General features: G+C 44.9%; 2 protein-coding genes across 2 annotated transcripts in view; one reads left to right on the top strand and one right to left on the bottom strand.

The window, feature by feature from the left end:
- The window catches only part of tecra (trans-2,3-enoyl-CoA reductase a), a 7,906-nt gene extending 1,292 nt beyond the window's left edge, over positions 1-6,614 (top strand). The window contains exons 3-12 of the mRNA XM_028986957.1: positions 1-29; positions 118-162; positions 535-638; positions 4,037-4,152; positions 4,958-5,063; positions 5,376-5,448; positions 5,533-5,576; positions 5,664-5,721; positions 5,889-5,977; positions 6,271-6,614. The exon at positions 1-29 is cut by the window's left edge and continues 23 nt beyond it. Of these exons, the coding sequence (XP_028842790.1) occupies positions 1-29; positions 118-162; positions 535-638; positions 4,037-4,152; positions 4,958-5,063; positions 5,376-5,448; positions 5,533-5,576; positions 5,664-5,721; positions 5,889-5,977; positions 6,271-6,444 (838 nt within the window). The 3' untranslated portion in view covers positions 6,445-6,614. The remainder of the gene's footprint in view (positions 30-117; positions 163-534; positions 639-4,036; positions 4,153-4,957; positions 5,064-5,375; positions 5,449-5,532; positions 5,577-5,663; positions 5,722-5,888; positions 5,978-6,270) is intronic.
- Positions 6,615-6,700: 86 nt separating this feature from the next.
- samd1a (sterile alpha motif domain containing 1a) lies at positions 6,701-13,179 on the bottom strand. The gene is given in 8 exon segments (XM_028986958.1): positions 6,701-7,634; positions 7,832-7,946; positions 9,593-9,680; positions 9,763-9,823; positions 9,932-10,068; positions 10,191-10,515; positions 12,194-12,868; positions 12,870-13,179. Coding segments are annotated over 8 exon segments (1,821 nt in total). The 5' UTR covers positions 13,140-13,179; the 3' UTR covers positions 6,701-7,484.
- Positions 13,180-13,593: the final 414 nt, after the last annotated feature.

Here is a 13,593-nt window from a genome sequence, read left to right as displayed (position 1 = left end):
GGAAATAAAGTCTATGTTCCACAAATCCAGTAAGTGAAACAGTCACGGAAAAATACACATCATACTATGCATGAAACAGAGAGTTTTTAAGAGACATTTGTCTTCACCCCCCCACAGATCAGCATTGGTATCCTGCTAGACAGTCCTTGTGCTTAGACCCCAGTGAGTTTTTTCTTATTTATTTATTTTGAAATAATTGTAATAATTGGTCTCTGTTTATGGATATTCCCCTCTGGTGGATCACGCTCAGTGCTGCCGGGCCACTGCCTCCCAACAGGGAGCAAGCTGCTTACGATGGATGTCTGCGTCACTGCTGTGTTGAGAACGTTCCCGGCCCTACATAATATCTGGTCACTAAAGCAGGTGTACCGAATAAGTGTCCAAGGAATGCATGTTTCTAATAAAGTGTGTGGAGTCTGAAGGTTTGCAGCTGCCCATGGTCATGTTCCTAACAATAGAACTTATGTGAAAATAAGCTTTATTTAGAGATGGTGTAAAGCCTGAGTGCTGATTCCTGGACCGTTGTTTTCACAGAGGCTAAGTCCCTGAAGGATGAAGATATCCTTCAGCAACTTCCTGTCGGAACCACGGCAACTTTCTACTTCAGGGACCTAGGAGCCCAGATAACCTGGGCCAAAGTGAGTACACCCACCCGTCCGCTCTGTCCTTATCTGTGTTGAACAATGGCGCGCTCTATCTCTCACTCTGCTTGTTCTCCCTCACCACTTATTGACAGACAGATTTACTGTCCTCTGGTTAGGCTTTCTCTCACCTCCCAGGCACTCGATATCCATTTTCTTAGTACACATAATCTCCCTGGGCCCATATCTGCCCAGGTGTTTATCCCCCCTGACCTCCCGGTCACCTTCTGATGACATGACCTGTTCCTAACTCTGTGGGGAGCATGGTGTGCTGGTACCTGCATATACAGACTCTGCAAGTGTAAAAAAAAAAAAAAGCAATTAACTAATAATTAACTAGATGCAGGGATTGGGGACTAGTGTTATAGTCAAGACCGCCTAAATCAAAACCAAGACATTGCCTGGACCAGAGGGGACCAAGACCAAAACACTGCCAAGACTTGAGGGTACTGCGAGACACTAAGGCGAGACCAAGACCGTAAACAGACTAGGGCTAGAATCGACATGACATTACTCAGTTCAACTGTAGAGAAAAAGGCATTGCTGTAAAGTGTCATTAATTGTTAAAATTAAAATTTGTCTTATCTTTTCAATTATTTTATCCATTTGTCTCCTGGATTTTCATAGTTACAAGTATAGTTAGAAAATATAGTACATAGTTACAAAATAACATTCTCAGCAATGCTTTTATCAGACCTTGTCAAGGGAAAGAGATGGGATGTACCAGGAAGATGTTCATATTAAGTCTCTTATACCAGGGACAGAGACTATGAATATGGCTATGTAATGATCCCTTGCTTTAAAAATGAACACAATGTACTTTTAGCTCTCAAATGCTCACTGGCCCTTAAATACATTTTCTTCAAGTGAATTCATCAAATTAACATTAGTAAGACACCAATCTACAGTTAGTGACTTAACAAAGGCAGTGTACAGAGATAAAGTTAAAATCATTTACTCTAAATTCATTTACATCTCTAAAAACTTAAAATACACACCTCATGATGGAGAGGACTCAGCTAATCAAGAGAACTCCTTTTCTGTGCATACTGAAAGATAACAGACTAGGAGGGACTACACAAGGTCCAGGAAAAATGACATGGTCCGGGGAAAATGTCACAGGAGACAGTACTCCTCAACGGGACCTAATTATATTTGCCACATTCATACTACCTTTTTCCGTGTGTGTTAATGGGTGTATTGATGGCTTCTCATGAAAAATTATTTGTCTGAATTCCAACAAAACAAGCAGTGACCCAAGTTATTGGGAGTTATTGGGAGCTATAACTGTCAATAACTCTCTTAAACGTGTGCCCACAGAATGTGATGCAGAAACCTATCACAGAAACCTATTTACAACGGTACTATGCGTGCATGCACAATATTCTTTTTTTTAGAAATTTCCTCATAGTTTGACGACAAGAAACGCAGAGACAACAGTCTTGTAGTTAGTTGTCTTACTTTTCATGGTGCTTTCTCTCTGGATGCCTGGTGAATTTAGACGAGACCAAAACTGGTCTCAAGAACTACAAGACTAATGGGCACCCTTTAAAAATCTTGGAGAAATAACCACATATGTTCATGTAGACCTCCTCAAATATTTCAGTATCTTGTAATCCCAGACAGAAAAAATTATGTTGGGATTAGTATCTTGGAGGAGGCCATAACATCACTTTCAGGACTCCTGACAGTATGTTTGGGGTTGTTGTCATTTACATTACAGCATTTATCAGACACCCTTATCCAGAGCGACTTACAATCAGTAGGTACAGGTACAGTCCCCCCTGGAGACACTTAGGGTTAAGTGTCTTGCTCAGGGACACAATGGTAGTAGGTGGGATTTGAACCTGGGTCTTCTGGTTCACAGGCGAGTGTGTTAACCACTAGGCTACTGCCACCCTATATGTTGTCCTGCTGCAGAATAAATTTGAGGTCAATCTTATGCCTACCTGATGGTACTGCATGATACCATCAGTATCTGCCAGTATTTGTCAGCTTTGCGGATACACTCAATCCTGACCAGATCTGAAGAAATGCAGCCCAAAAGATGCAATGAACTTCGTTGGCTCTTCCATGAAGACCACTTCTGGACTATAGATGTGTATACATGGGTCCCACTGGTTTCTGCCAGTTTTGAACCAATGGCAATGCTTGACATCTTCAGATTTTGAAGGAAAATAATCTTGATGCATTTTTTTTTTTATCTGATCGGCTGTTCAGATTCTCCTCAGCACTGCATGTTGCTTTGTGTTTATTCAAAAGAGCTTCAATGGCACATCTTGAAACCCCAGTCTTTAGTCTGGCCATGGTGTATGTCCTAATGGGACTGTGTTTCAAATTGAATGAGAAATTGAGGTGCACTGGCACCTCTTGATTGATCAAACACCTTAATACCCCTCCTACAAAATCCCTGCCTTTGTGTAAATGTTCCTGTAAGAAATCAAGCACAACACTTGCACAGTGCTGTTAATGCATATACATAAATAAACAGATACCAAAGTTTGTGTGTGTATATGCACACATATTTTTGATGTTACAGCCTATGGACAATTTTTATATTTTATTTTCACTGTCAATAATGCATTATTATGCCTTATATTAACACTGCGTGATTCGTGTGATTATAAGACATATGTAAGAGACTACATTATTGTTTATATATGAAAATACCATTATGGCATGTATAAGTCATGCAAAAAATGCCAAGAAATAAAAGTAGGGAAGATAGCCATGTTAAGTGAGGTTATTGTCTATTACAGGGTGTTCTTATTTAAAATAATGTGTACATTTACATTTACATTTTACATTTACCAGACGCCCTTATCCAGAGCGACTTACAATCAGTAGTTACAGGGACAGTCCCCCCCCTGGAGCAACTTAGGGTTAAGTGTCTTGCTCAGGGACACAAGGGTAGTAAGTGGGATTTGAACCCGGGTTTTCTGGTTCATAGGCGAGTGTGTTACCCACTAGGCTACTACCACCCTGTACAGTGACAGTTATGGAATTTCAGCAGCCTTACTATGGCCAACTGCTTCCTGTTCTTGTGGATTAGTCCCTTTAAGCAGCAGGGACAATTTTAGCCTCCCCCTCTGTATTCAAAATGGCTTTGGTGGCTTTTCCCTCATAGCAAATAAGTCCTAGTTGTTTACTAAAGAACTCCAGAGGCTGACCTTGCTTATACAGTTCCTTTGTGTGGGTTCAGGCCAGGGGTCAGTGTCATCAGGGGGTCGTCTTTATTTCATTATCCTGCACGCCAGACCACTTTGATGGTCAAATGTATAACTCCTGACAGGCCGAGAGCACATTGCTTCGTACCATGAATACGCAGGAAACTTGTCATTGTCCTCAGAAGATGATAATCATGTAACTTTCTCTCTTTTGAACTCTCTCTGTAGGTGTTTCTGGCAGAGTGCGCCGGACCACTCTTCATCTATCTGATGTTCTATTTCAGACTTCCATTTATCTACGCTCCAAAGTACGACTTCACCACCAGCAAACACTGGGTTGTGCAGTGAGTACCAGACCGACCTGTTTTCTTTCCTGTCACCTCAATCTATTTACCAAAAAAAAAAATTCCAGTGTCGCCATCGGCTTGAATGAATCCAAAATGTGAGTGAGTGACAGCTACTCATTTGGTGTCTTCCACCCAGGGCCATCATTCTCAGATGTAGCATTAATAAAAAAAAAACAATGTGTGCAGAGTGAAAGTCATGAAATATATCATTTAACATGTAGATTTTGAAAGAATTCACAGGCTTTGGAAAGGTCATAATGTTTTGGAAAATCCACGATTTTCACACAGCATAATGGAAAGACAGTTTAGAAAACTATCCTAGTAACATAGGAATAGGTGCCTGACTTTATACATTTGATACAGAGATTATGTTTTTTCTTCTTCAGATGATTCCTCAGGCAGTCTGCTAATTGGCGTACTGTCAACTCTGATGCCTGAAAATGTGTTATTGACTGGCATGTAATTTCATTAATACATGTTTGAGGCACCAACATTTGAGTTAGTCATGCTATTGCTGTGAAAAGAATTCAGTTGGCCTCCCAAGGGTCAGGAATTGCAGTTTTTGGAGACCACAAGTGATAATTTTCAGGCCTTATTTACCAAGTCAGTGGTGTTTCCTTACATGATAAATAAAACCAATAAGCCTTTGCAATATAAATCGTCATGCGTTCGTCTATTCATTAATGTATATAAATATGTGTCTATGTTTGTGATTAATGAAATCATATACAAATCTTTGTGGTCGCCATCAGTGCACAGTGGTCACTGCATTTCTTCTCATTTGAAAACTCTCTGTTTTCAGCCTGGCCTGCATCTGCCACTCGTTCCACTACGTGAAGAGAATTCTGGAAAACATGTTCGTGCACCGCCTTTCCCCTGGCACCATGCCGCTCCGCAACATATTCAAGGTTAGAATATCTCCATTTTATTTTAATCCTGTCTAATGTGAGTGCTGGTTAAAATTAAAATGGCCTTAAAACCACACCTGACTGTATCTGATCATATCCAACATTTGAGAGGCCACTCACAGTTACAGTCAGGCACCAGTGTAATTTAAGTTGTGCCTCAGGAGGCTTGTTAGCGCCCCCCAGTGGTCCCAGACAGAAAAACAACTTCTTTTTCAGTTTTGCGTGGTTTGAGTGGCACAACGCAAAGCAATGCATACAGCTCTACAGATGCTCTACAGTGGTGATGAGAACAACTGTGATGAACCCTTTCAGAATTGTTCCTACTACTGGCTGTTTGCAGCCTGGATGGCCTACTACATTAACCACCCCCTCTACACCACGCCCTGTAAGTCCTGGCTGTTTTGCTGCTGGGTGTTTCGGCAAATTCCTGATGCCTCGCTGTTTTATTATTCCTCTTATTGATTTGCAGACTATGGGCAGCAGCAGGTCAAGGCAGCTCTCATCATATTTTTGGTAAACCTTAATATGAATGATTGAATTATTGTTGTTTTTTTGTTTGATTTTAATTATTTTGTTTTATTGCTTTTCTGAAATCTGCAGTTCTGTCAGCTTGGAAATTTTTCCATCCACGTGGCCCTGCGTAACCTCCGCCAACCAGGTGAACCACTACGCTTTTAAATGTTTCAGTTCAGTTCGGATGGGATGTGAGACTGTTACTCATAGTTTTCAGTCCAGTACCAGATTACCGTACCAGATTGTGGTATATAGTGATCCTTGTTGGTCGATTTATGCCATTCATTAATTCAATGTGTATACTTTTTCCAGGATCTAAAGTAAAGAAGATCCCGTATCCAACAAAGAACCCTTTCACATGGATCTTTATGGTTGTCTCATGCCCACATTACACGTATGAGGTGAGCCATAAAAGCAAGGTGCACTTTGGGAGGTTGGCATTCATATTTTTGAACACTTGTTATTAGAGTATCACCTCGCAGTTTGCCATTTTCCAGTTTCCATTGCAAACCCTAGCTGGACACTGCCTCCCACTGGTCAACAGATGGTACTTGTTGGGGATGCACACAGGAGAGTTCCTATGTCCAAATGCAGCTTTACATGAGAAATTTTAAATGAGATAAGAAGTATACAAAGCAGTAATTGGAGATAAACAGTGCAGGCCGAATGACTGAGTCATGTTGTTCTCCTACAGTGTGGCTCCTGGGTCGGCTTCACCCTCATGACTCAGTGTGTGCCCGTGGCTTTCTTCACCCTCATCGGTTTCATCAGGATGACCGTGTGGGCGAAGGGCAAGCACCGAAACTACGTCAAGGAGTTCCGCGACTATCCAACCCTCCGCTCCGCCATCCTGCCCTTTATCCTGTAGAGAACGCCCTACGTTCTCTAAACTCGAGCTGCTTAGGCCTTGATTCATGGATTATCAATCCGTCATCTTGTCAGCCACCTCCGCAGATATTCCCTTGATATTGGTCTCAGTGCATGCACCTCTCAATGTAAGTCTTAATATCATGTTTATAACATAAATTTCTAATGTAATCCGGTCTCCTATTATTTTTCATCCTACAATGATACATGTTTGTCCATTTTTGAGGTGAGCAGAGTGAATACCCCGTTTTACTTTTTTTATTACTGGACACATTTGCTATACACAGTATATGCAGCTTTGACAAACAAAAATACATCAACATTGGTGTACATAACGGTAGACTCTCAGAGTAGGTCATTTTAATTAGAACATGTGCATATATTAATCAGAATGTCGAGATCACTGAAACACCCCCCAAAAAAAAAAAAAAAAAAATTAAATAAAAGAAAAATTGTCTAAGCATCCACGGATGAACAGCTGAAGTACTGATTCATTCTTAGTACCCGAACATGTAACATGTCTCAAATCAAAACATTAAACATTAATATCCATTTACATCTTGTGCGCAATGAGTTTAGAGTGCTTCTGTCTTGAAGTAGACACAGAAATGAATGTCTTTCAGTCACCAGTTTCCTCACCAGGAGAGTGAATAGCAACTGGTTTCATGTGTTTCTGAGTGTGCATGCTCCTGTTGTAGGAACTAAACCCCCAACAGGTTTGCAGTCAGTACCATCTTGGAATGCAAATATAATGCATCGCTGGAAAATGCATGGAGATAACTAGGTGACCACTGAGTTTGTGGGCATAAAAGGTGTACACACTACAGCTGTATTTAGTACAGAGAGAGCGAGAGAGACATTGAGACAACCGCCACCTCAGCCTGAAGGGTCACCTCACCAAGGCTAGACCCCCAGGTTGAGTGGTAAATATCTCATCTGGAGTCTCCAGGGCTGCCAGTGAGTTTGTGTCTTCATTGTTCCAGGCCATTCAGACCTACACACAAACAGAACCGGTGTTCCACAGGGCAGAGCATGCACCCATCAGCCCAGGGTGCTTTCATCCTGAAACAAGCTTCTCTGCAACACCTTTACGTGGTGCTCGTAAATCTTCAGGGCTGGACCGAGCTTGATTGACAGGCCGGTCAGCACATCACTGCGCTGCATTAGAAGAAGTGACTTCCCATCTATTTCCTGTAGGAGAGAATAGCAAAGCGACAGCATTTATTTAGTTATTTAAAATAATTGGTTGCATGCATTTAATAATGTCACTTAAATAGCAATAATTGCTAGTTACTGTACCAGTCACCAGTTACAATATGACATTGATTAACAGAGGCTTGATGGCTCCCTCTTGTGGTAGGACAGCCGGAACTGCAGGAAGGGCCTACCTGTGTTCTAAACGCTGTAGCCTGCTCAGGAAACCCAGCTGCTGCGAAGTAACTTGCCACATCAGCCACGCTCCACTGTAGAGGGTCCGCACTGATCTCCGCCTTCACCTCGAACCTGCAAAGTAGCATCAAATGTAGAGTGAAAATAAATATCAGGGACGGGCAGAAATTGTTTCTTTATCTATTTTCTCTGTTTCTGAATTAGTCTAGAGCTACTTTATTAATATGGATTTCCAACATATTGCACTTCCATTCTAATAAGTGGATATAAAACTGTACACACCACCCTTAAAAAGCAGGATTTTGAAAGCATGTAAAAATAAGAGCACAATAAATAATTTCACCTCTTTTTAGACATTTTAACATGACCTATAACCTGTAGAATTCATTTGGAAAAGCTAATTTAAAACATAAGCAATAAGCTGGCTGCATAACGAATGCTTTGATGAAGCACCTTTGATTTAATTACAGCATTCAATCTTCTTGGGTAGGAGTCTATCAGTATGGCACATCTTGACTTGGCAATATTTGCCCACTATTCCTCACAAAAGTGTTCCAAATCTGTCAGACAGCGAAGGCATCTCCTGCGCATGGCCCTCTTCAGGTCACCCCACAGATTTTCTGTTGGATTTAACTCCAGGCTCTGGCTATGCCATTCCAAAACATAAATTGTCTTCTGGTGAAGACATTCTTTTTGTTGCTTTGGATGTATGCTTGGGGTCATTGTAATGTTGAACTGTGAAATTCATCTTCAGCTTTCTAGCAGACGCCTAAAGGTTTTGGGAGGAAAAAAAGGGATTTGGAATTGTTCATAATGCCCTCCACCTTGACTAAAGCCCCAGTTCCAGCTGACGGAAAGCAACCCCTAAGAATGATGCTGTTGTTCTTTATGTCTGTGTTGTTTTTGTGCCAAACATACCTTTTGGAATTCAACCTGGGTCTCACCAGACCATAACACATTTTCCCACATGCTTTTTCTCTCTCAAATTTTAGCAGGCCCTGGATGGCCCTTTGTAAGAGAAGGCTTCTGTCTTGCAACATTTCAGCACATCCCAGACATATCCCATTTAAACAGCTCTTGTCGGAAATCCCTGCAGCTCATTCTGTGTTGCCGTAGGTCTCTTGGCAGCCTCTCTGACCAGTTCTCATCTGGTATTTTTTGTCGGTTTTGGAGGGACATTCTCCATTATTTTCTACACTCTTCTAATACTGTCTTCACTGTGTTACATGGTATATCCAATGCTGTGTAATTTTTTTATGCTTTTCCTGACTGATCCCATTCAACAACGACATCCCTTTGCTGTAGCAAGGCAACTGAGTAAATGTGAGGAAAATCCTACTATGACAGTGGAACTTTATTTGCGGTTAATCAAAGTCTAATTAATTGATGACAGGTGTGGGTCCAAGAAGAATGCATGCTGTAACTAATATTTTATGGATGTGCACGCCCTTATTTATTTTAGTACGGGATATAATTCAAATTTTTTTTTGTTCTTCCATTTTGCACATTAAAAAAATGTTAAATGCCAATTTATCTCAACTGTAAATCCACTAAAAAAACAAATCTAACCTCTGGATTTCCCTGTGAAACGTAGATAACAAAATAAATAGAAGATGATGCATTAAATATTAATTGCATTAGTTATTAATACTGTATACGTATATCATTATAGAATTACATTGAGTATCTGTCCTACCCTAGTTAGCACAATTGGTAAAAGGTTTCATTTTGCACAGGATGGTGGTGAAGGCCATACTTACAATCCTTTAGTATTCCCAACAATCTTCACAGAACTGTGCTCCAGAAAAGATGTGATGGCAACATCCATCCCTTTACTGCTCTCTTCACCTAGGGCAAACAAGACAGGGGCATCATAAGACACACTCCCCCCTCCAGAATCAAACAGAATGTGTAACACTGCAAGGCTTACAGCTTTCTGAGGTGCTGGAGCACGAATGTGGCCGTCCGTCAGAAACCTGCATTGCCTCATCCTACAAGGAAAAGCAGGATTTGAGCTTTATGGCAGTACTTTAAGTCTAGTTCATTCTAGAACCTCATATATAGCAGATAATATGTGTTCTTTGATTGGCTGTGCTCACCACTGTAGTGCTGCTGTCAGCCAATTGGTCTGGAGTGATGGCGCTCTCCTCCACTCTTACCCCCTCTTCTCTCTTCAGCGTGCTCTTCTGCACAGACGGACAGATGGCCAGCGGCTGATTCCTCAACTCCAGCACTCCTGAGAGTGACAGACACGCATATACACACACACACACACACACTTACTGCAGTGCACTATTAATTATGCCCATCCAAAACAGGGAACAACTGCCCTGTCATCATCATCATCATCATTCATACCTGTATCAGTAGGCGTCCCTGTGAGTGTGGGCTCCAGATGGTGGGGAGCAGGGTCGCTGTTTTCTTGCTTTGGGTCTTCCTGGGCCTTCCAGGCGGAGTGCAGATCTGCTGGCAAGGCGGTGCTGCAGCTCAGAGTGACTGGATCAGAGCTGATGCCAGCATCTGGGACGCTTGGAATGCAAGGGTCGCTGGGTCCTCCCTCGGAGGCAGAGTTAAGATGGCCACAGGCACCTGGCACTTCTGCCCTCCCACTCCCGTTCGCTGTGGGGTTGGCTTCTTCTTTCTGCCTGCTGCAGTTTTCATCCACCTCCATGGGCTCACCGTCCTACAAGAGAAAAGAGAAGACACTATGTTTACATTTTAAATTATATGTTTAAAAAGTATTATTTCTGTCTTCAAGGTTTCATCAATAATACCATGATGGGCAAAGGAAGTCGTGCAATACTTTAAAACTGAATGGAAACTTTGCCCCAAGCTCTAACACAGAAAGCAAGACTAGGTTCATGTGACCGCAAGTCGCCTACAATTTAGACTTAAGTTAATATTATCAACCAGCAACATCAGGAAAAGACAACAGATAACTGTAGATTTAAAAAAAATATTATTATTATTATCATTATTATTATTATTAGTTACTTTAATTACGTTACACTATTCGGTAAGCAGTGTTTTCGGCTGCGGCAGATTAACATTGACCTCTGCCTGAGCGGGTAGCGGACGCGCAGAGTCGGACGGCTCATCGCAGGGTTGCCAGGTCCGCTCGTTCTCTGCGAACGCCCGGCTGGACTTTCACAGCGACACGGCCGTCTTGGTTTTGGGGGTCTTCCTTATTTTATTTATTTATTTATTTTAAAGAAAACGCAGAGTTAAACGACATTGGTGCTGTGGGGTAATAAGACTCTTTTGTTTACCACATATCGACTTACTTTACTTACGTGACCCGTGGGGAAGGCGCAACTTTTTCCTCACAATTTGTACTAAAAGGGTGCGCTGCGTGTGTTCTTGTGTGCTTTAACATTTACCAGAGTCTGTGATTAAGCATAAAATGGGAGCCACGGGGGCTGCTCGTGTAAAGAGACCAGAGTTTTGTGCTACGCCCCTGGGCCTCTCTTAAAAAAAAGTGGTACGCTTCTTACGTAAAGCCAAGGCGACTGTTTTCGGCTTGTTTTCTCTCGCGAGACCTGGCAACACATCATCATCATCATCATCATATGCGTGACCGTGTCTGCGGGTGTTCGGCGCTGAAAAAGCGCCCCGCAAACGACACGGACAAAAAAAAACACAAAAAAAAAAAAAAAAAACGCGCCGCGGCGCAAACCCAGACGTCGCGCCGCGCCGCGCGTCATTTTCTCCGCTCCGGTGTCGCGACTCCGGCGCGCACGACGTCGCGAGTTTTTTTTCTCTCCAGGCCTCGCGGGCGCGTGTACGTGTCGGATCTCGGGCGCGCGCCCGTCGCTCCAGCGCGTCTCGCGCTCCATTTACAGAATCGACGTGTAATTTTTTTTTTTTACAGATTTTTTTTACAGAAATGCCGGCGACACAAACGTTCACGTCTGGAAACAAAGATAAAAAAAAAACAAACGAATAGAATAAAAGAGCGGAGAAGCGAGAGATGCGAGGTTGCGCGCCGTCGCGCCGCTGAACTCGGTAGATCCCGCCCCGCGCTACACCGAAGGCGCGCGCAGAAACACGCGCACGAGGAAAAAAAAAAAAAAAAAAAAAAAAAACGCCACGATTCCAGACGTGACCCCGGCGCGCTAAACTAGTCCCCGGCGACGAAACGTCGGACCGCCGCCCCGCTCGACGCGATAAAGCAGATTTTACAGGAAGTTTCCGCTATTCGGCCGAATCCAGAAAGACGCGCCGCGGCGGCGGGCGGAGGCGCGCGACGGAGGGGGGTGGAGGAGGAGGGGGGGGGGGGGGGGGGGGGGGGTGGGGGGGGGGTTACAGCGCAAATAAATAAATAAATAAAAATAAAAAATGCGCATAAAAACGAAGCTAACCTTGGCTTCGTCTGCGTCTCTCTCCGGCCCGCACTTGGTCGGTCCCGAACACTTCGCCCCGACTTCCCGGGCGGGGAGGGCGCCCCCGGCCGGATCCCTCCTCGGAGCCACTTTGTTCGCGCCGGGGCTCGTCTCCGCCCGCGCCTGGCGCTCCCCTGAGCCCTGATGCCCCTTCATCTTCCGGCCGGGCTCGGCGTGACCTTTGCATCCGACGTCCCCGTGGCCGCCCGGCGCCGGCCGGTCCCCGACGTCCGCGGTGTTTGGGCGACTTTCGCACGTCGCCGCCGCGGCGCGGAGTTGGGGCTCGCTCGGGCTCCGCTCGCCGCCGTCGGCGCCGCGCGGGGAACTTTGGAGCTTTTTCTGCGGATTCCAGTTCTCGCGGGCGGGGGAACTCGGACCAAAGCCGCCGAGGGCACCGCTCCCATTGTTGGCGACGTTTCCTCGGTCAGGCGCGGCGGTGCCGCTCCCCGTCTGCGGCAGTCCGTCCGCGGGTGCACTTGCCTGCGCGACGCCGTCCGCGGCGCTCCTCGGCAGGCGACCCGCCGCCACCGCGTCCGCGGCGTCGCGCGTGGGGTCACCGGGCTGGCCGCCGCGCGTCGGTCCCACACCCCCCAGCCCCCCCCACATCCTCCTCCGCGGGACTGGGAGCGCTGCCGCCGCCGCCCGCCGCCGCCGCCGCCGCGGTCCTCCGGCTGCCCGGCTCGCATTTCTTCCGACTTCTCTGCACCTTGGCCGCGTTCCGGTACGACACGGAGCCTTTGTAGTTGACGCGCAGCACCGCCTGCTCCTGGATCAGTTTCTCCAGTTCTTTGCAGGTCCGGTCGGGCTCGGACCCGTGTCGCCTGCGGACCATCCTGCAAATTCTGTCCAGGTCCGGTCTGGCCTTTCTGGAGCGCAGCGAATCTATAGTTTCCAAAATCCAGTCGCGGAACCTGGGTTCGGACATGTTGTTTTTTTTTTTTTTGGTCGGTGCCCGGGTCCGCGAGTGTCGGTGTATCTCCGGTGTGACGTTACTTTTCCGAGCCGCGGTCCGAGCCCGGCGGAGAACGGAAACCTCGCTGTACGCGTGCGTTGCTCACTTTAGTGCGCTTAAGGTGGACCGGCCAAAATGGAGGGCTGGTTTAAGGTCGTACCGTCGAGTTTGACATTCGCGCGTCCTCCGGTCAGAAGCGCGTCGTGGAGAGGGGGAGGAGGCGATAAAAAAAAAGTTGGATCAATCACTTGTGCAAAAAAAAATTAACAATAATAAATCACAGATTTCGAAATCCGTGGTTCTAGTCCCGTCAACGTCTGTATTAGAAAATAGGGCGGAAAAAAATTCAATGCAGTATATCGATTATGGTGTTGTAATGCACTGAAATGTACACAGAGACACGTGACCGTCCTGCACGCTTTATGTT

This window comes from Denticeps clupeoides, chromosome 7 (genome assembly GCF_900700375.1).
Source record: "Denticeps clupeoides chromosome 7, fDenClu1.1, whole genome shotgun sequence".
NCBI classification, from domain to species: Eukaryota; Metazoa; Chordata; class Actinopteri; order Clupeiformes; family Denticipitidae; genus Denticeps; species Denticeps clupeoides.
The sequence above is the reverse complement of the archived record's forward strand: the minus strand, read 5'-3'. Positions and strand labels throughout refer to the sequence as shown.